The sequence below is a fragment of the Gigantopelta aegis genome, chromosome 8 (assembly GCF_016097555.1).
Source record: "Gigantopelta aegis isolate Gae_Host chromosome 8, Gae_host_genome, whole genome shotgun sequence".
In the NCBI taxonomy this organism is placed as follows: domain Eukaryota; kingdom Metazoa; phylum Mollusca; class Gastropoda; order Neomphalida; family Peltospiridae; genus Gigantopelta; species Gigantopelta aegis.
Window position 1 is genome coordinate 43572766 of NC_054706.1, and position 22536 is coordinate 43595301.

General features: G+C 36.8%; 1 protein-coding gene across 3 annotated transcripts in view; it reads left to right on the plus strand.

The window, feature by feature from the left end:
* The window catches only part of LOC121378356 (centrosomal protein of 112 kDa-like), an 82013-nt gene that overhangs the window by 20553 nt on the left and 38924 nt on the right, over positions 1-22536 (plus strand). For 2 of the 3 annotated variants that reach the window (XM_041506483.1, XM_041506484.1), the window contains exons 3-7: positions 825-891; positions 5141-5258; positions 7037-7087; positions 16896-17035; positions 17996-18098. In XM_041506483.1, the coding sequence (XP_041362417.1) occupies positions 825-891; positions 5141-5258; positions 7037-7087; positions 16896-17035; positions 17996-18098 (479 nt within the window). The remainder of the gene's footprint in view (positions 1-824; positions 892-5140; positions 5259-7036; positions 7088-16895; positions 17036-17995; positions 18099-22536) is intronic. The other variant, XM_041506486.1, reaches the window with a different exon arrangement.

A 22536-nucleotide genomic window follows, 5' to 3' on the forward strand; every position in this document is an offset into this window, starting at 1 on the left:
GGCCGATTGCGAAATGTGGTCACGTGATCTTTGGACAAAATGGGAGGCGAAATGTACTGATATTTCCGAGGGAAAAAAAGGCAGAATCTTTGTGATATATATTTTTTTTTAAAGAAGGCGACTCAGAACTTCGCCATGGATGAAAAGTTAGACGAACTTTAGAATTAAAGGGCGATTATTTTGCCCATGTCGCCCCCTTGCGTGATCCTTGTGTCATATATCTGAAGTCAACATTCTGGATAATTTTAGTATTACTGCTGTAAAGCTTAACAAAACATTTAAATTGGTTAAACTATGGCACAGCATTATTATTGTGTGAATTAATTAGTGTTCACGAACATGAAGTGTTATCAAAAGTCAACCAATCAGTAAAAATGTAATTTACATTATTTTATGCACATTGTATGTGTTTAATATTATCCAAGTTGCCAATTTTCTATTCCTGCTTGTAAAATGTTACTATTGAGGTACCAGGTATTACTGCTATAGATATAAAATGAAACAAAGAAGAACATGTATGTGGGTGTCACAGAAAAAATGCACTATTGTATATTTTGTGTACATTAACAGACTGTTTAACAAGCTGTTTTGGTAGTTATACATCCAGTATTTAGTGCATTTCACATACTGTGCACATTTATTTCCTTACCAAGTAAAGTAACATAGGCATATTGATTTACATTAAATCTGTTACATCTGCAAGTTTCCCATTTCCAAGTCTTTGAGACTGAAATATCCAAGATTTTTGTTTTATACAAAAAGTGGACATGTTAAGCAAGCTTTAAAATGTAAATTTTTAGCTAGGTTTTAACTTTTTGTTACAGATCGACAAAGATGTGCAGTTTGGATTAAAAAGCTGTGTGAGCCTCCAGCATCTGGAATAATTGGCAGGTGAGATGTTCACATAATTTAGTCTTAGAATTGTAAAACTGTTGTACACTATGATGTCACAACAATGCATGCCATAGCCTAAGACAGTTTTACAATATCGCTTCTAAAATCTGAACCCATGTTTTCATACTACCAAGACCCAATGTCACAATAAACATACATTAGACACCAACTAACCATACATGTTAGATAAAATGTGCTGAGATGGTTGATGTATATTTTTATTAGCCCAGCAGGCACTCATAACAAGGGAAATAAATGTACAATATAATCAATGACTTTTTCTGAACTAAATATGATGTCATCACAATTTGGCATATTAACACACAAAGAAGACATGTAGTTTAAAGAGTTTGCATTTTACACCTCTCGGTTTTTATTGTTAAATTTCGGGGGAAGGACGTAGCCCAGTATTAAAGAGCTTGCCTGATGCGGGCTCACTCTAGGTTCAATCCCCATTGGTGGGCCCATTGAGCTATTTCTCATTTCAGCCAGTGCACCATGGCTGGTATACCAAATAGGGGTGTAACGAATACACATGGTGGCAAATACAATACATATCACAAATATGGGTTTATGAATAGAAAAGTGAAAATGTTTTTCATAAAGGAAGAACCGATTTTGTTTTAAAAGTAAAAACTGATTAATAATGGGTGTGTCTATTGTCTAGTCAAGAAGCATGTTCTTTTTAAGGAACACTAACATGTCCACATTTTTACAGGAAAGTGCAGCTCTTTGTGCTGTTACCACATCCCAAACAGTGCTGAATACGTGATCGCTTGGCACAATTGTTGCTGGGATCGTCAACGTTAAATCTTATTAATTCATCCTTGATTATTTGAATTTTAGTTTTATTTTGCTTTCATCAGCTATTTAAATGCTTGCATATTGAAGTTAGTGACTAACTGTTACATTGGATACACTAATAAAAAACAAATAAATTAATGTATAGAATAACAAAGTATGTACCAGGGGTGGGGGAAAATAAAATTGTCAATCGGTCCCACATGATGTCGTCACTACCGGGGGGGTGGGGTGGGGGGGGGTGTTAGGGGGGGGAGAGAAAGGAATAAAAAAAAATGAAGAACATTTAAAAGACGATATTTACCAAATAGGTTTTTTTTTAAATCATAGTGACATTTGTATAGTTTTATCTTGAATCATGAACGCGAAACGATAAACATGAAAAAAAATCTTTTTAATCACATCAGTGAAAAAACCCCACAAATTGTATATATTTTACATAATGGAATAAATAATATAGAAAAGGAATAAAAGTTATGAATTTTAATTCCCATATATGTATTAAAAGTACAAGTATTCAGTACTGGCCTCAGACCACAATTAATTTCGCTATATGTTTCTATATAGCCTTAGTGGCTATAACAGTTTTATTAATATCAGCAGGCCCGTGAAGTTTTGTATGTACCTTTGCCTGCATGGGGGACACATACCCTGAAAAGGACAACCCCTGTTGTCCAGCTCTTTCTCCCAGCATATTGGTTTAAACAGACACACCCTCTAAACCAGGCCGGAGTACACCCATTTTACACAAAAAGCACTACTTTTGCATGGGCCAGAATTACCACAAACAAGTCTTCAATGTCAGCAAGTTACACATGTTTACAAACTACATGCTATCCCCTGTCACTTCAGTCAAACTGTTGCCACTTCATAGCTGTCTGCCATGAAATAATCACAGTCAAACAGCAGACTACTTGCGCGGTGAAACTTCCGGATTTTGGACAACCAAATGGGAAGATAACTGTAATCTGAGGCCTACTGTGTCCTGAAAATTAATAAAAGATGGCACCATTGAAGCATTTGACAGCCTGAGCAAGCACATGTTTAGACAAAGAGAGTAATAACGTCATCACTGATTGGATGAAATTTGACCTCTACTGGCTCTAGAGATACATGTAATTAACAGTACATGTAGCTGTTCTGCTTACTCCCACTTGTTAACAAAAAAGGTGGAATTTCTGTGGAAACCTTCTATTAATTTTAAAATCCTTGATAATTACTGGATACACTACATTGAACAGTCAACAATAAATACATTTATAGATTATTTCAGTATATTTTATGCTATTTTAAGCAGTTTGTATTGCACAAAAGCCTCTTGCTTCGGACTATAGGACACTCAACCCGACAGAGCTCCATACTTATAGGTGTTGGCAGGTGTTGATTGTAACCAGCTGCAAATTCAGGGTCCTTTGTTTTAATTGGAGTGTAATACCTTGATGGCTCTCTAAACCAAGAATGGTGCTATCGTTAATGTCTCTTTAATCTCTTGACCGGCTCAGTGACTTTGACAAATGTCTAGCCTAGTGGCAGTCGAATGACACTACTGTAGGGTCCCGGGTCAGAACACTGGCTATCCAGAGATCAGACCCTGAACAGACATGCTCAAAACTCTAGTGGTATAGGAACATGTAAATAAATATTGAAATGGAATGGAAGTACTGTAGGTCCGACTTCAGTGACTGGTGATATACTTAGGCAGACTTTAAAATCACAAACGTCTGAAACACCAGCCATATTGACCACTATTTATTTATTATTTTAAATCATGCACGAAATACCGATGTCTGGGCAGGCCGGTCCACTTGACTGATAGGAATTTGTTCCAATAATAGAAATGGACAGGTGGTTTGTACCGACAAGAATGACAAAAGTGGGACCGGAAAATGCACGTTTTAAAAAAATAATTTCGGTCTCAGAGATCGAGAATCGGTCCCAAACCGGGAAAAAAGGGCTTTTCCCCACCCCTGGTATGTACATAGTTATTATCAAATTTATGTCCCTTGTGAAGTAATTTTCATTTGTCACTTGCTAAAGCTCATGACAAATGGAAATGATTTCACTCAGGTCATGAATTTGATAATAAATTGTAAGTTGTTTATTATGCTCTGTATAGCAGGTATGACTAATCTGTTCTGACTGGAAATTACACTTATACAGTGTTATGCTTAGAAAGTGAAAATGATCAGATTAACTTACCTGTTAGCAGCACTTGTCCAAGGCAGTGGTGATCCTAATCCATGATATGTGGTCATTAACTTTACTTACAAAGTCAAACAGACATTACTGTGCTGCATGTTTTGTCTTGTTCTGTATTTTGTAAACAGTCTTTTTGAATTTGTTACTCTTGTTTTATAATGTTTTTGGATGGCAGGTAATGAGTTTTTCCTGAATCTCTTTTTTTTTTGTTGGTCATACAACTGAAATGTTGATATTGCACATTTACCCGATATATTATACAAGCATTGAATTTTGGGCTGTTTTTAGGGTTGCACCAGAGTAGTAAAATGATGTAACAATAGATATTGTGGGATTCCATCTCATAATCTTACGCTTCCAACATAAAATCTGGGATTGACAGAATAATGAAATTCTACTGAATTTGCAGCCCGGTATATAATTTGTATATAATATTAACTTTTCACTTGCACCCCTTGCCAAGAAAAATCCTGAATTCCTTACCTGTAAATAGTTTTCAGAGCACACTTGTACATTTGTTTTCAATTGTTTTGGAAGATATGATTAGCATTTTTTATCATATAATTTCTTACATTTTCAGTGCAATCAAAGTATGTGATATTTTTCAGATCACATACTTTAAGAATTTGATAACTTTGCAAATTAGATGTAAATTAGTTGAGGTCTAGGCACTAGGTTTATTGGCATTTAAGCAAACATACTTGGGTGACACTCCATGATTGACATATGCATTCATAGTCATCAAATAAAAACATTTCAATGGCAAATTTGACACTGAAAGCTGTCCAGCGTTCAGAAAACAAAAAACGTTAGGCATAACTTTATTTTGATGTAAGGACATCCAAAATGACGTCATTCGAGTTTGACGTTATTTCCATTCAAAAATACACCGCACCACATATTCTTACGTCATTTGAATATCTAGTGATGGCGGACTGGAATTAAAGTAGCGTGTACAGTTTACAAAAACATGTTGTATTAAGCTTGAACTTATATGATAAAGAGATTATTACCCTTGTGTATTTCGGTATCGTCAGTATCATATACATGTATTAGGAAAAAAAATAATGTATTATGCTCGCCAGAGGCTTACATAATACAATTTTTATTCCCAATATATGATATTGACGATACCGAAAAACACTGGTAATAACCTCTATATATATAAACATGTATACGTATGTTTCCAACTGATTTTCTGTGAGGCTATGTTTCAGGTGTTGTTGTTTTTTTTTTTTAACCACAGGAAGAATCGCAACATGTATACCCAGCTAATGCTTCACATGTTGAAACGTGGCAGTCTTGAGGGACCATTTGATAAGAAACCAGACGAAGGACCATTACCGACTCTTCCCCCATATATGGTATTCTTTACTTGCTAAGTTTATACTAAAAATATTTTTATCTTTTCTTGCTATTTTCTTTGTAGTTTCTTTTTTTTATTTGTTTGAGAATTTGTTGATGTTTTCTAACAGCATTTTAAATGTTATCTTTAATGTTTTATCTTTATTTTCTTAAATCTTCATTCGGCCCTGCATGCAGCTTTCTAAAAACATTAGTTTTCATATTGGTAGGAGGGATTTGTGTGCTTTGGGTACAAAATAGTGACGGTGATGTGTAGAAACATGCTTGACTGTCCCTTCTGATGTTAATACCATCTAATTACATCTTTACTTTTGTGTAATATTTTTGCATAGACATGATTTCAAAGAGTGTCACTCTGTGTCTGTTTAATATTTTTGCATAGACATGATTTCAAAGAGTGTCACTCTGTGTCTGTTTAATTTTCTAAACTTCACCTTCCAAGCCCATCACTAAAACACTTTTTTGCTGAAAAATGACCCTCTTATAAAAGATTTCTTAAAGTAGAAATTTTAAATCTTGACTCAATGTAAAGTAATTTCTGTATAAATAACATGTAAATAAGAAAGGAAGGAAATGTTTTATTTAACAACGCACTCAACACATTTTATTTACGGTTATATGGCGTTGGACATATGGTTAAGGACCACACAGAGTTTGAGAGGAAACCCGCTGTCGCCACTATATGGGCTACTCTTTCCGATTAGCAGCAAGGGATCTTTTATTTGCGCTTCCCACAGGCAGGATAGCACAAACCATGGCCTTTGTTAACCAGTTATGGATCACTGGTCGGTGCAAGTGGTTTACACCTACCCATTGAGTCTTGTGGAGCACTCACTCGGGGTTTCGAGTCGGTATCTGAATTAAAAATCCCATGCTTCGAACCCAGTACCTACCAGCCTGTAGACCGATTGCCTAACCACGATGCCACCGAGGCCGGTCAGTTATACTATAATGCACATAGTAAGTACATTCAGTTCGGAACTTTAGTTCACAATCAAATTATAATTTAACAATTTCCGGTGAATATATTTCCCTTTATGGTAAGTTATTTGGGCGATGAGGCACCAACACAAATACCTGATAGTAGTCACAACTTGACAGAAGCAAATTTCACTTGGCACGAAGAGTCTTTTTACTTACAACTGTTCATGAGATGTTATTATGTGTTTTACACATTATAACTTTAGGTATATCCCCTAATTTATATCAACTATTTTCGTTTATTTTTAATTTAAATTTTGTAAAACAATCTTCATATTGTTTTTTTTGTATTGTACAGCAAATGTTAGTTTTGGATCTGTGCACGATTTTTCAAAATGGTGACAACCTTTCACTTAAGATTGCCATTCATCAAAATTGTCACCATTCCATAAAACAATCATAGTCATAAATCTTCATCTGTTTACAAAAAGCTGGCATAATATGGCACTAGAATGGAGCATTAACACTTACCTTTCCTTATTTTATATTTTTGTTAAGAATATGATCCACTTGTTGTACTACCAGTATATATATATATATATAGGATGAATTAAAATCTGTGTATATTAACATGGGCCCCATTCCATGAGGCTGTCTTAGCACTAAGGTCACCTTAAGTGCATAACTACCTTAAGGTGACCACAGCGCTAAGATCGCTTTGTGAAACGAGCCATGGTTTTTAACTATGATCCTTAATGTGAAGCATTCTGCATGTTCTGTATCATTACTCATGTTTCGTCCATCTAGCAATGTTTTGTATGGTGGTTTCAATGTCCAAGGAATTGTTTTGTTTCAGTCTATTTATTTTGATGAGTCGGTTGATACCAAGAGAAGTAGAACATTTGACGTAAGTCTAGATTGATTACTTCATTTTCATATGCAATACAGTGCATGTCCAAGATGGGGTAAGATGCTGAAAAAATGTGATTGTTAATAGATGTAATTATTAACATTTCAAAGTGAATGAGAGTAACTCATGCTTCACCTTAGAATATAATTTTTTGGTTTCTTTTTCTTTTCTTTTTTTTCGGTGGGGGGTGGGGGTTGTATTTATTGTGGATGATTTTTAAAGTGAATATTTGTTACTGGTTTTGTTTCACACTGTATATATATATAAATTATATACTGTAAATCCTGAAATTAACGCGTCCCTAAATTAATACGAGTGATGGTGGGCATACTAAAATGCGACATTAAATTACCGTATTTGACCGGAAATAAGCCCATGTCTTTGAATAAGCCCCCCTCCGTTTTGATAGCATTTAAGAAATTAGGCCCTCATTCGTAAATAAGCCCACCCCCAACTTCGTCACCTTATAAATAACACGAAACTGCAAGTTTGCTCAAAGTTCATTTAAAAGGTCATACCTCCTGCAGATAATTAAACACAAATGTAACACAATATTTTACCACCAGTGAGATTTAGCAGTCTAACAGTAACAGTGTGTAACATTGTTTTCAATTTCATGCCTGCAGTATTTCTTTGAAGTACACAAGCCCAAGTCTGAACCAAAACCAATGTCTATTTTTACCACCACTGGGTCCGCAGTTAATGCTAATTAGGCAAATACCGTATACTGATTGGCTAAGAACAATGACCTAGATTGACAACTCTTTGTAGTGTCAGCTGGCTGTGTCAGAAACGGGTGTATACGCTATTGAGTTTGTTGTTAATTGCTGTTGTTTTAAGTCTCCACAGCATTAAATTTTGGATGTAAATAAACAGCACTGGTAAGTAATTGTAACATAGAAGGTGTGTATCTGATAATTAGATACTAGTAAAAAAACCCAATTTAATTAATAAACAATTATTATTTATTAATGGAACACTAATTAATAGATGTGCTACTGAACGTTTTTGTTTTCTTCCTAGTTTATTTAATTATTGTTATTTATTTTAATTATTATTATTTTATTTTTTTAAAACAAAACTGGCCCCTTGTCTGGGAATAAGCCCACCCCATGCTAAGCTCACAATGAGTTGTCTTGGGCACCTGGGCTTATTTCCGGTCAAATACGGTAATGCAAGTGACCTCCCTTTAAAATATTACTTTTCTAACAACACACATCTGTGTACTTTTTGGTTAACTCCAAGTTACAGGCACATTCAATGAGATCAACTCACTAACATGTCTGTGTACACATGAATTAACCTGTTTAGTCCCTAGTGTTTTTGGTGAGACCTATATTCAAAGCATATATTTGCAGCCATCATTTACATTAGTACTAATCTGGCTAAACATTAGCATACATGTACCATTACAACTGCATACTACTTATCTGTGAATGACGATTTGAAAGTCATAATGAAATGTCAATTCACCCAGTGGTATGCAGACAAAGTTGCAGCGAACATGAACAGTAAAACAAAGAAATGGTCGACCACAGGATTGGCGTGCTAAAACATGTGCGATGGATCAAGTCGGGTTTTGACAGGGTGGCCAAAGATCCTGCAAACATCACATGTGGCTGGCATCTTGCTGGACTATTGGACAATTAGTTAATCTGACCTACAATGAATTGTTTTCCAGTTGTGTTTTATAAATATATTATAATTTTAATTTTTCTTTGTTTTGTTTTAATAATGTCTGACACATAGACAAAACATAGAAATAAATGCGTCATATTATTAATTCGAATAACACAAACTCGCATTTGTCGTATTAATATTATGATAGCATTAATTTCAGGATCTACAGTATATGGTGATCATTTAACAGAAGTTGCTAAAAATCTGCGTATTGAATTAGAACAGGACTCACTGTACTTTGTCTCACTATTGCTAGTATTCATTTTAAGTACCGTACCTAACTTCAGGCCTGTGGAATTAGAATTTTTTTTAAAACCAGCTAGGTTAGTAAATTTTAAAAATCCACTAGCCCGCAGATATTATCACTAGCCCAAGATTTTTCCTCAAATCTTATGACCACTTTCATTTGCCATATATAAAACAAACCATTCGTAAGCACAGTTTTACTTTGCAATTGAAACAAGAAGGAAAAAAATAACAATAACTGTAATTAGAAATAAAATGTTATAAACATTAAGCCAAGTCATAGACAAGCAGGGATTTCCGAACTTGACTTCGTTTTTGCAATGTTAAGAAAGTTAAAATGGCGACGACTGATTTGCATTACAGACAACACCGCGTGGTGTATGAAACTAATATGAATTTGGAAGTCACCATCACAAAACTCAAAATTGTGAGTTGCCCGACGGTCTAGTGGGTTTTGATATTGATTCGCCCGGTATGTTTTTTTTACCATTGTGGGTGAGTACAGTTCCGCAGCCCTGTAACTTGTACCATCTTTCATCTGTGGTGCCTCATCTGCCTAATAATAATCACGTAGACATGTCTTTATACACTGCTGCTTTATTGTTGTCAAGTTAACAAATGTTTTTTAAATGTTGTTGACATTTTTTAGTTATGTTGTCACCATTTTTTAGTTATGTTGTCACTGATACTTCTGTTTGTTATGTTATTATGGCTTTATTGATCACATAGTTTTGTTCCCTGTTGCTATAATGTGCTTTGAGTTAATTCATAAATTTCATGTATGTTGACTGTTGGTCAACCCATACACAGGTACCCCCAAACAGAAACTCCTAATACAAATAGTATAGTTACATATATATAACGTTACAATAATATATCTGACGTTATTGTTTGGGGATACCTGTGATCACATAAAGTTATAATGGTGGCAACAAAGCATTCAATGTGGCAAACGTTTGTAGTGATTTATTTTTATTTAAATAATTCTTGAACACTAAACAATATTACAAAATATGACTGTAAATACTAAATGTTGCAATTTACATTTCTAAATGAGCCTTCTTAGTTTAAATGTGGCAACAAAAATTCTTGATCTAGTAGTAGGCCAACCACTGTCATGAAAATACTACTTGTTCCTAGTAGTCGACCAGCCAATATCCAGAAAGCTGCTTAAAAAAAGTTTTGATGGCATTTTTTTTTACAAGCAGGCAACCATGCCAGAAAACATCAGCATGGACTAAGGTTTCAGATCGATCCGGTTGCCATCATGGGATTTGACCTTCAAGGTCAAATTTCAAGGTCAAAAGGTCAAATAAGGTCATTTTTTTTTTTTTTCTCAAAAATGATTTATTATGAATATTCTTTCACACTGTAATGAGAAAAAAGGCAAAATGTTAACACAAATTGCATTAAATGTGCAACAGAAATCAAAAAGTCTAGGTAACTCTGAAGAAGTTTCTGAAGAAAATCGCTTATATCTCTTTAACTATTTAACTCAATGAATACTTTAAATTTGTTTTGTCATACAGTTTGCAGTTGCATTTTCCATCATTATATGAATGTCTGCTTATGCCTGAAATGCCTGGAGGGAGTAGCATTGTCCAAATTGCATTACCTGACTAACATGAGTTTGTAGTATTTAGACACCCATCCAAAGCACAACCACATGCTGGCAAACATATCTGTCCAGATTTGTGGCATTGGCATACACCTGTGCGGCATTTGGTTCTACATTTGCATGTGACAAGTTCGACACAGCCCTTTGGAACAGATGGCTTCCTGGTCCATACAATCTTCAAAGTACCATTATTCTCCTCCCATCCGCCTGTGTCAGTAGGATTGTTCAGTTCCATTTGGCTCCTGTTCGACTGCAGCCATATGTTAGCTTGGAAATTAGCTCGATGGTAGTGAAGTTTAAGGGCATCATGGGTTGGGGGTAACATCTCTAGCGATTTGCCTTGTTCAAATATAGCTTGACGTGCCTTATCACATCCACTAGTAACATCTGGTGTACCATACAGATGGCAAACAAACTGTTCTATGTCACCAAGAGCACCATCTCGTCCTACATCCCTGAGTGCTGTGGGTGCTTAAAGCCGCACACCCTAGTTCCATCCAGCGAAAATAAATTATAATTCGGTTAATCTACAAACCTGTAACACACTTAGATCACGTTTTTATCAAATGGTGTGAAAAAGCAGGTTTTATATTGATAAATACCATGAGAATCCCCATGTCCCAATTGCTTTAAATAATTTTGAAAGTTTGTATTCTGATGTCACCAGTAGATGTCGCTCGAAGCACAACAATGCCTACGTCACGACAAATTTCACAGACTTGGGGTGCGTTCTTTTCACCTCTCCTGGACATGTTCCAACTGTTCTGTCCTGGTTGTATCCCCTCTCCAGATATCGTAAGACTTAGCAAAATTATTGGTTTTAAGGGTTTCTAATGTTTTGTATTGAGACACTTACTTGTCTGAACTTTATTGTTACTGAAAATGTTCACGAACTGTGAAGAAAAATCTCACAAATGAACAACAACAAATCGGATGTTGATTGCGCGAACCATGCACGAGAAAACAAACCGAACCAAAATGATAACGGTCACGTGGTATACCAACGTCTGTGACAAATATCCCGTCTAAAAATAGATTAGACCTTGTCTGCTCAACGTTTTTTTCTCAAACGTGTGCCCGTTTTTCAGAAATACGAAAAATGCATTTTGTGGTATTACAAACATCAGGATTACCAGGATTACCAAAAAACACTTCAGGTGAATGGAAATGTATATTCTAAATAATAAACGGTAAGTAAAGTGCAATTTTATTGGTGAAAAAATGGGTTTAATAGCGAAAAACAACGCCGTAATGGTTAACAACTAGCCGTAACTAGGGTGTGTCCCTTTAAGATAAACTGCCCAGCATTTCTTCTTCCCATACCCAGCAAATGAGGATACCGTATCACATCCGGTTACGGCATGAAATCCAAGGATATTCTCCACAACTTCTGGTGTAAGCTTCGATCAATTTCATGAACCGGGTAACATTTTGTGTCCTTTGAAGTTCCACTCATCATCCATACTTCAGTCTCAGTCTTGGTGCCAAGAAAATATACCAACATCAGAAGAACATCTGTATCTCTGCATTTTACAACTACTCTGTTATAGCCACACTTCAATGCTTCTAAGGCATGGAGAATAAGGCGAGTGTCTGCTTCTTCATGATTAGCTACAAGCTCAGGTAGGACTCCTCTTTTAGTCTAAAATGCACCTTGGAAACTACCTCCAGTTACAATTTCATTTCTCTGAACTGTATCAGTCGCAGCAAGTTTCATACCAAGGAAGTTAGCAAGGTCTTCTTTGTTTTCCCCCAAAGCTAAAAAGTTGGTCCACACCTGTGGTAAGGTAAGGTCTCCACGACTGATCACTTTGCCGATTGGTTTCTTCTGTCCCACTCGTTCAGTTCTAGTGCCTGATTTGATAGACATCTCTCTGTACTGGTCAAAGACTACATCTACTCTGGTCACGTTACTTGAAAACTGCATTTGTATGGTCTTCGTGAAAGAAGCTGCATAGTCATCAAATGTTGTACACTTAGCAGGTTTTCCCAAAGCTTGTATCAGTGCATGTCCATCAATGAGCAGACAAGTCATACCAGAGGATGTCGGTAGTTCAACTGGTCTCTCTATGCCCAGCTGCTCAGTCAGCAGAGGTAAGAGGTCAGATTTTGCTGTAGTTCTTCTCTTCTTGTTTGCATGGGCTAGTGAGAATGGGACTTCAGATAGTTCGTGTGTTAGAATTTCCCCCATGTCTATGTTTCTACCAGCTCTTGATGCATTGAGAAGTCTCTGAATTAAATGCCTATCAGCCTTGATTTCCTTTGCAGCCTTTTGTTTTCCAGCTGTGCTCTTATACAGGAGAGCGAATGTTTTGACATTCTGACGTTTCAATCTGTCAAAGAATGGTATCGTCCCTTCAATTAGTCTATCCTTCACATTCTGCACCACAAGGTTTCTTCCTTTTTCATCAGCGTCCAGTAGATTCTCTGTAATGTCCTGAGTAGCCACATCATTTGAGGCCAGTGACACAAGTAGCTCTAGTGATACTGATTCAGGGGATAAATCAGAACCAGTATCAAAAACTTTAAACCGACAGAACTGGTCAACAAGTTTTTGAACGGCTTCATCATCCTGTGCGATACGTGAGGGCTGGGCATCTTTTCTGGTTGAAAAACTGTCTGTTTCACTTTCAGACCAAACATGGAATATGTCTCATTAGAAATCTGGGACCGCTCACTCCATGTAGTGCAGAACGTGTCTCTTGCAGGATCATTTTTGGTTTTCCCAATGATGCCATTTTTAAGCTTGCACACCTTGTTCATCCATTCGGTTGCTTAATCCACAGGGACTTGGTTGAATCTTCCCGCGTGTCTCTTCACAACTAAGTTTCCAGACATGAATTCTTGGTGGACTTCTGGCGCAGTGTCAGGCAATTCTTTCATGTCAATCAGGTAAACAGGACCCCATTGGGCATAATTGGTGTGATCGTAGACAGTTAGCCATGGCAACATAGCAGCAAAAGATTCGAGGTGCAGCTGCCAATTTCCATCACGATTGGCACGGATGAAACCAAGAAGAATCTCTACCATATCTAGATACTTCAACCAAAACGCATGGGTTGGGTTTCTCTTTAATAAGCTTTTGAACTCCTGAATGCACTCGTGGAAGTGGGGCTGGCGTAGGACATCATTCAGTGCATGTACAGCATGTACAATTTCATCACTTCGTGATCGTGGACCATGATTCTTGAACTGTTCGAACACAGCTGTTCATCAAATAGCTCCTCATCTTTCTGTTCAAGCCAGCCAAGGAAACGTTCAAATCGAATCCGACTTAGGGCTCATATGCCCAGAGGTGTCCTCGAATAGCCCTGTAGTAATGTTTGCCCTCCATCATTGCCGTAACAGCGTTTTGTCCGAAAAGGCCTGATTCTATCCAAATGTCATCTAATCCTGCACTTTCTATCTGCTGGCCAATTGCTCTTAAATAGTTGAAAGTGATATGGAGATCGCCAAGAAGTACAAGAACTTTATCATACTTTTCAGGTGAAGCCCACACAATTTCCTTCGCTTTAGAATAGAGTGGTTGGTCGAAAAAAAGGACAGCATGGTTCTGCCCAAGGTGTCCAGTGAGTTGGATGAAGCGATTGATGATAGTCATAACTGTGCTGTAATTATCTGCTGTGACATTTAGAATAGGGGCCATTCCTACGGTCGTTACTGGCGGCTCTGTTGTGCTTAGAACCTCGTTGAACATCGACCAAGATGGAATTTCTTGGCTACCACTACCAGCAGAATACAATCTTGCCATGACCCAAGAATCATTCATCACCTTTGCCTCACTTCTATCTGACCTAATGTGAAACCAGCCATCTGTGTTTTTCAGTGATGGTTTGTTGAAAATCGGTTTCGCTCGTGTACCAAACGGCATTTTCGCAACATCAACATCATGTAACACTTCTACGATTTCTTTCTTCAATGTCCTGTCTCTGCCATAGGTTAGTTTTACTACTGGGCGTGGTGCGGGAGGACCATGTTGCCAAGCATTCCACTGACAACAGTGGAAGGTGCCATGACCACCTATGGTATCCTCGATTACATCAAGGTTGTCTGCAGATCCGAGTATGATTTTCCTGGTTCATAAGGAACAAGAACCTTAGGAACAAATATGTTGCCATTTTCTTCAAACTTCTCAAGGATGTTGTTAGCAATATGTGTGTCTATTCTCCTTATGGTGTCAATGCCAATTGTGTCACCTGCAGCATGAAAAAGATATACCAATTTTTCCGACCTTGTGCAATGATGCAAAGTTAGTCCAAGACCGACATGTTTAGGTGTCAGTTTCCTACCAGTTGACACAGCAAAAACTATATTTTGTGCAATATTGAGCAACCTTCCCTTTGAAACCTCGTTGTCTTCCTTATCTAGAACCCCAATACCACCAAAAAGGACAGAGAGAAATAAGTACAAGCTTTCAGGAATAATAGCCTCCATAGCATCTTGGGTTAGACCTCTCCAAGCCGACTGGTGTCCAGGTCTAGCTTCTAGGTCCCTTCGGATTTGCAAAGCGGCATGGACAATATCCTGAAGGTGGTTTGTTGTTGGACAGTGAATACCAGTATTGTTACCTACTTCATCTTCACTGTTGTCCTCACAAGCATTTGTCAGGAAATTGGCTATCACAAACTTTGACTTATCACTGGGGTATAATAAAAGTGGAGACTTAGGTTGCAGTGGGCGGACAAAGCAAGCTTCATCCCCTAATTCTAGTTGTAAAGCATCATAGAAGGTTTTCCGTCTGGACATAAAACTACCTGGAACCACACCCTGGTTTTCCTCAACAATTTTCAAATAAGAATCCCACACAGTACCCATATCATAGACATGACCTAAAGCAAGACCACATAAAAGTTTATGTGAAAGTTCTTGTAAACTAAAGTCTGTTGAGCTACTACTTCATCTTCCGTTCGAACTCAACTAAGCACTGGGTATGATATTTGCCTTCAGCAGCAATAAGATCTACTACACCAGCTGTTCTAAGTCGCATAACAAAGTTATCATGGCAAAGTCGTAGAATTCTCTCGGAAGTGTTCATAGTCATAATGTTACGAAGGTTGGGTTTGTCTGATTTTTGACAAAACATGCAGTCGCTCCAGCTCATCGGTGGTGATTTTAGTCCTCCACTGCTTCTTGTGGACGAACCTGGAGTTTGGTCATCATCTAAATTCGTCGCACCCATGGGCATTTTACTATTCTCTTTCATGACCTTTTTCCACATCCTCTCCATACAACTCTGATGAAAAATTGATATAACAGTGTTTGTGCCACTTAATCTCGAGATTCGTCCAGTCATTGTCTGAAATACAAGCAAGTCGGTCGAGAGTAGGCAAGCAAGTTCGATCACCGAGTCTTTCTCGTTCAGTAATAGCATTTCTCACACGTTTCTTTCCATCGTTGGATGCCACATGAAGTTGTTCACCATCGACTTTGACGCCTTGGCAGAATAAACAGCACGAGTAATCTGTTGTAGCTGACGAAGCTCGCTTTCGTTTCAGTGTGGTAACAGGAGTAATTCTTTGATCAGCCATGCCTGAAACCTGCAAAAACATCACAGCTATCATATTTGCCATATTTAGATTATATGCTATCATTATTACAATTATAAACAGACATACTAGTCGAACAGCTAAAACCCTAAAATAAACTTTTGATGGCATGTAACTGAATATTTTCTATTTATTTCTACTTCTTTTCGCCTTTTAAGCAAGAAAGGACGTTTCTAAGAAATGGTTTTGTTTGACCTTTTGACCTTTGTACTTCATCTATAAAAGGTGAAAAATGCAGTGCTGTCTAGCAGATGTTGCAATTAGGACTATGTTACCCCCTTCAGGCTGTGGTAAAGACATTCATAATGATTCAAAATGTGTTTTATAAACTGTGTGGTCAAATAAATTTGAATATTCACAGAGCCAACCGGTTAAGGAGAAATAGGCGATTTTCTTCTGGGATTTCTTCACATTTCTGTTACATTTTCAATATATAAAGCACCTTAAATCCAGAGTATGTCAAAAGTTTGCCTTTTTAACCCTACCGGGGGAGAGAATATACCGGATAGATCATGTTTTAAAAAATGACCTCATTTGACCTTGAAATTTTACCTTGAAGGTCAAATGCCGCGATGGCAACCGGGTTAGTCTGAAGCCTTGGACCATGCTGATATATTTTTTAATGGTTGCCAGCTTGTAACAGAAAATGCCATCAAAAGTTTATTTTAGGGTTTTGGCTGGTCGACTATAGGAAATTTTTTTTTTTTTTAACTAGGATGATAAAGTTCCCGACTGGGTGAATGGAGAGTTAATGGAGTCAGTTGGATCATCAGTGTTTCTCAGGTCAACCCTGGACCGGCCTGCCGCTTCATCCACTTGGCTGTCCAGCAGCTCGGGTCATCAAGTCAAACAGAGGTTTAACGCCGTTTTCTACTCACCGCGATCCGCAAGGCAGGGCCATTCCATATTTGGCATGGCATGCTATAAGAGCATGGGCATGGATGGAAGCTTGCTCATTTATCACGACATAGTTGCCTGTACAGTACAGTACAGTATTGTGCAATAAACACAGGACAGTAATTTCTGTAATACATGGTAAAATTCGGAACAATTCAGCATGGTTTTGTACATTCCAGTATTGTACAGTACAGTACAGTATAGTAGACTAACACAATTAATTACATTACTATAGGTATACAGAATAGTTAAGAATCATACTGTATATCTAAAGGCTTGATATTTTATATTCTGTCTTGGAAGATTCAATGCTACTAACAGAAAACAAATAGCATATGTGTTTTTCTCAATAAACTGGAATGCTTCAATTACTATTATTCTACTAGACATCCTGTTTCAATCAGTACCTCATGTCAGGTCAATCAGAGACTGTGGTAGGTGCTGTCCTGTCTGAGAGTACATAAAATATCCTTTGCTGCTGTTCAGTAGGCATAACCTGTGTGGAGGCAGTGGGTTTTGTCTCCTACTGTTTACATCATGTTTCACAATCATTATGTTAGACACAAAATAGCTAAAATATGCTAAGGTATCATAAAATAAATATTCCTTTTCCATGATTGACATTTCAAATGGCAGTGTATGTGGTGTTATGTTTGTGAAAAGTTCATTATTATTCAGCAGTATGTTGTAACAGTGAGTTTATTTGAAAACAGTTAACTACCTGGAAGATTCCTTATAAGACAAACATATAATGTTACATTTGTTTGCTTTTAGATAGGAGTAGCCTATGTGTTAGTAGTGGGTTTCCTTTTCTTTCTCTTTCTCTCGTTCTTGACCAAGTGTCAAAATAACCATATATTGTGTACTATAGACACAAAATTAGCATTCCTTTTCTTACGTTATATCATTCTGTTGTAGGCCACATTCCAGTATGGGTCTCAGTTTGGACAAGGAACCATCGTTTTCACCACCTCGCCGAACCTACCTCCCCCGGGAAGAGAAGACAGTGGGTTTTTCCATGGTGAGTTAGGGATAGTTTAAATACCAGTGTCTGATGGAAATGTGGAAATATCAAACTGAAAGATAAAACTTTAAATCAATCTTGGTAGGTTTAAAAAGAAAACTTTACACCTGAAGGTTGAAATTTCTCATTCTCCATCGGTTATGTTTGATTGATTGTTTTTAACTGCTAATTATACTTATTAGATTCATCTTGAAATTTATTTCAAAGTTATTTAAGATTGTGTGACCAACTGTAATATATACTGTTAATTGATTTATTACATACCTATTCAATCTTACTATAGTGATAAAGGCATTTTGAAACCACATGATAAGTTTATTTTGTATCGCACATATGTGCGATCTGGACCAGAACTTTTAAATGGGGAATTCCCTTTTTCTTTTTACTGCAGTTAGTGCCTTTTATTTACTGACATCATATATGATTTACAAATGACGTCTTATCATATTTGAAACATTAAAGTAGGCTGCAGCAGAGTATCATTCTTAACGTTAAATAAATCCATGAAAGGAGTTTTGATCATAGATTTAACAAAGTGTTGTTATGATGTTAAATTTAAAAACATTTTTGTAAAACATAGAAGGTATGTAATAAATACAGAACTTCACATATGTTGTTTTTGCTTCCTATTTATTGCATTATTTATTTTGTGAAAGAACATACCACTCAACCGCTATGCGGTTTCGTGGTATATATTCTTGCACAAAATAAGCTTGTGCAAGAAATAGGAAGCAAAAGCAACGTATGTGAAGTTCCGTATATTTCTTTTATGAGTAAAAGTAAAGTAAAGTTTGTTTTATTTAACGACGCTGCTAGAGCACATTGATTTTTTATCTTATCATCGGCTATTGGACGTCAAACATATGGTCATTCTGACACTGTTTTTAGAGGAAACCCGCTGTCGCCACATAGGCTACTCTTTTTACGACAGGCAGCAAGGGATCTTTTATTTGCGCTTCCCATAGGCAGGATAGCACAAACCATGGCCTTTGTTGAACCATTTATGGATCACTGGTCGGTGCAAGTGGTTTACACCTACCCATTGAGCCTTGCGGAGCACTCACTCAGGGTTTGGAGTCGGTATCTCGATTAAAAATCCCATGCCTCGACTGGGATCCGAACCCAGTACCTACCAGCCTGTAGACCGATGGCCTGCCACGACGCCACCGAGGCCGGTTTCTTTTATGAGTAGGACTGTCGGGTATTCATTATGTATTAAAATAGGAGGCTGCTTATGCAATGTGGATGGCCATGTTACAATGCAAGCACCTTCCAAAGCAATATAGTTATAAATTTGTGATGTAAAATATAGCTGGTGCAAAATTACAATAGCTGACAAAATTTGCCAGTCGCTGACTTATTTAAACCAACCTACGCTTTAACTCAGCCATGCAAATGATTCTTGGAAACAGTAACAGTTTGTAAGGTTGGTCAGTTTTATTTCTAAATTAATAATAAAAAAAACAAATTTAAAGTCTAACTTGTAGATACATCAAATCTAATAGTTATATCACATTTTGTTGTGAAACATTTCATGTTTTGTCACCTACTATCTAACTATGTTGTGTGACCACTAATGAGAAGTTGCTGCCTAACATTAAGTTATATTTGTTAATTCACAGATCCATTCAAAGGAAAAATATCTCTGGGAATATAGAATAATTTAGTGTTTTAAGATATGCATATCATTTTGATTTGAAAATTACTTCACAGCAGGGGTGGGGAAAAATAAAATTGTCAATCGGTCCCGCTTGATGGCATCATTAATGGAGGGGGGAGGGGGGGGAAAAGAAAGGAATAAAAAAAAACTTCTTTTTTTTATCACATCAGTGAAAAAAAACCCACCCCACAAATTGTATATATTTTACATAATGGAATAAATAATATAAAAAAGAAATAAAAGCTATGAATTTAAATCCCATATATGTATAAAAAGTACGAATATTCAGTACTGTGTCCTGAAAATTAATAAAAGATCGCACCGTTGAAGCGTTTGACAACTTGAGCTAGCACATGTTTAGACAAAGAGATTAATAACGTCATCACTGATTGGACGAAATTTGACCTCTACTGGCTCTAGAGATAACCAGTACGTGGAGCTATTCTGCTTACTCTCACTTGTTAACAAAAAAGTGGAAACCTTTTGTTAATTTTAAAATCCTTTATAATTATTGGATAGACTACATTGAACAGTCAACAATAAATACATTTATAGATTATTTCAGTATATTTTATGCTATTTCAATCAGTTTGTATTGCACAAAAGTCTCTTGCTTCGGACTGGGACACTCGACCCGACAAAGCTCTGTACATAGGTGTTGACAGGTGTTGATTGTAACCAGTTGCAAACTCTGGGTCCTTTGTTTTAATTGGAGTGTAATACCTTGATGGTTCTCTTACCAAGAATGGTGTTATTGTTAACGTCTGTTTAATCTCTTGATCGGCTCAGCAACTTTGACAAAATTAATGTCTAGCCTAGTGGTTGTGGATTGACACTACTGTAGGTCCGACTTCAGTGACTGACAATATAAACTTAGGCAGACTTCAAAATCACAGACGTCTTGCCACTAGCCATATTGACCACTATTTATTTATTATTTTAAATCATGCATGAGATACCGATGTCTGGGCAGGCCTGTCCACTTGACGGATAAGAATTTGTTCCAATAATAGAAATGGACAGGTGCTTCGGACCGACAAGAATGATAAAAGTGGGACCGGCAAAAACACGTTTTAAAAAAATAATTTTGGTCTCAGAGATCGAGAATCGGTCCCAGACCGGGAGAAAGGGGCTTTTCCCCACCCCTGCTTCACAGCCCTTTGTCAGTCTATGTTCCATTCTGTAAGCACTGGCTTGTTGTTATAGGATGATATGAGTACAAGAAAGCTTTGTCAGTCTGTGTTCCATTCTGTAAGCACTGGCTTGTTGTTATAGGATGATATGAGTACAAGAAAGCTTTGTCAGTCTGTGTTCCATTCTGTAAGCACTGGCTTGTTGTTATAGGATGATATGAGTACAAGAAAGCTTGGTCAGTCTGTGTTCCATTCTGTAAGCACTGGCTTGTTGTTATAGGATGATATGAGTACAAGAAAGCTTTGTCAGTCTGTGTTCCATTCTGTAAGCACTGGCTTGTTGTTATAGGATGATATGAATACAAGAAAGCTTTGTCAGTCTGTGTTCCATTCTGTAAGCACTGGCTTGTTGTTATAGGATGATATGAGTACAAGAAAGCTTTGTCAGTCTGTGTTCCATTCTGTAAGCACTGGCTTGTTGTTATAGGATGATATGAATACAAGAAAGCTTTGTCAGTCTGTGTTCCATTCTGTAAGCACTGGCTTGTTGTTATAGGATGATATGAATACAAGAAAGCTTGGTCAGTCTGTGTTCCATTATGTAAGCACTGGCTTGTTGTTATAGGATGATATGAATACAAGAAAGCTTTGTCAGTCTGTGTTCCATTCTGTAAGCACTGGCTTGTTGTTATAGGATGATATGAGTACAAGAAAGCTTGGTCAGTCTGTGTTCCATTCTGTAACACTGGCTTGTTGTTATAGGATGATATGAGTACAAGTAAGCTTGGTCAGTCTGTGTTCCATTCTGTAACACTGGCTTGTTGTTATAGGATGATATGAGTACAAGTAAGCTTGGTCAGTCTGTGTTCCATTCTGTAAGCACTGGCTTGTTGTTATAGGATGATATGAGTACAAGAAAGCTTTGTCAGTCTGTGTTCCATTCTGTAAGCACTGGCTTGTTGTTATAGGATGATATGAGTACAAGAAAGCTTTGTCAGTCTGTGTTCCATTCTGTAAGCACTGGCTTGTTGTTATAGGATGATATGAGTACAAGAAAGCTTTGTCAGTCTATGTTCCATTCTGTAAACACTGGCTTGTTGTTATAGGATGATATGAGTACAAGAAAGCTTTGTCAGTCTATGTTCCAATCTGTAAGCACTGGCTTGTTGTTATAGGATGATATGAATATAAGAAAGGAGGCGGCCACTCATAACCTCTCCCCCATTCGCAGCAGGCCAAAACCTGTAGGAGGTGAGTTTCACATAGGACCGAAGAGAATAAAAAAAAAAAAAACCTTTTAAAATATAGATTAAATATGTAATATACATACAGTTTAATTACAAACTACCAGTAAATAAATACTTTTCATTAAATAATATTAAAATGTCATTGAAATATAAATTTTTGTATTTAATAAGTGACTTGAGGTTGAGCATGACAACGCAAAATTATATGCATGTAATTTTTCCCATCAGTTTACATGTATTTAGTCACTAAGTGAATGAAAATCTTTTATAGATATTAACTGTAAACATTTAGTCTGCATGTATCTAACTGTAACCAGTGACAGAACAATATGAATATGTAATTAACATGCTAGAAGATTTTATTATCTCATTGTTATCTAATTAATGTATTCAGA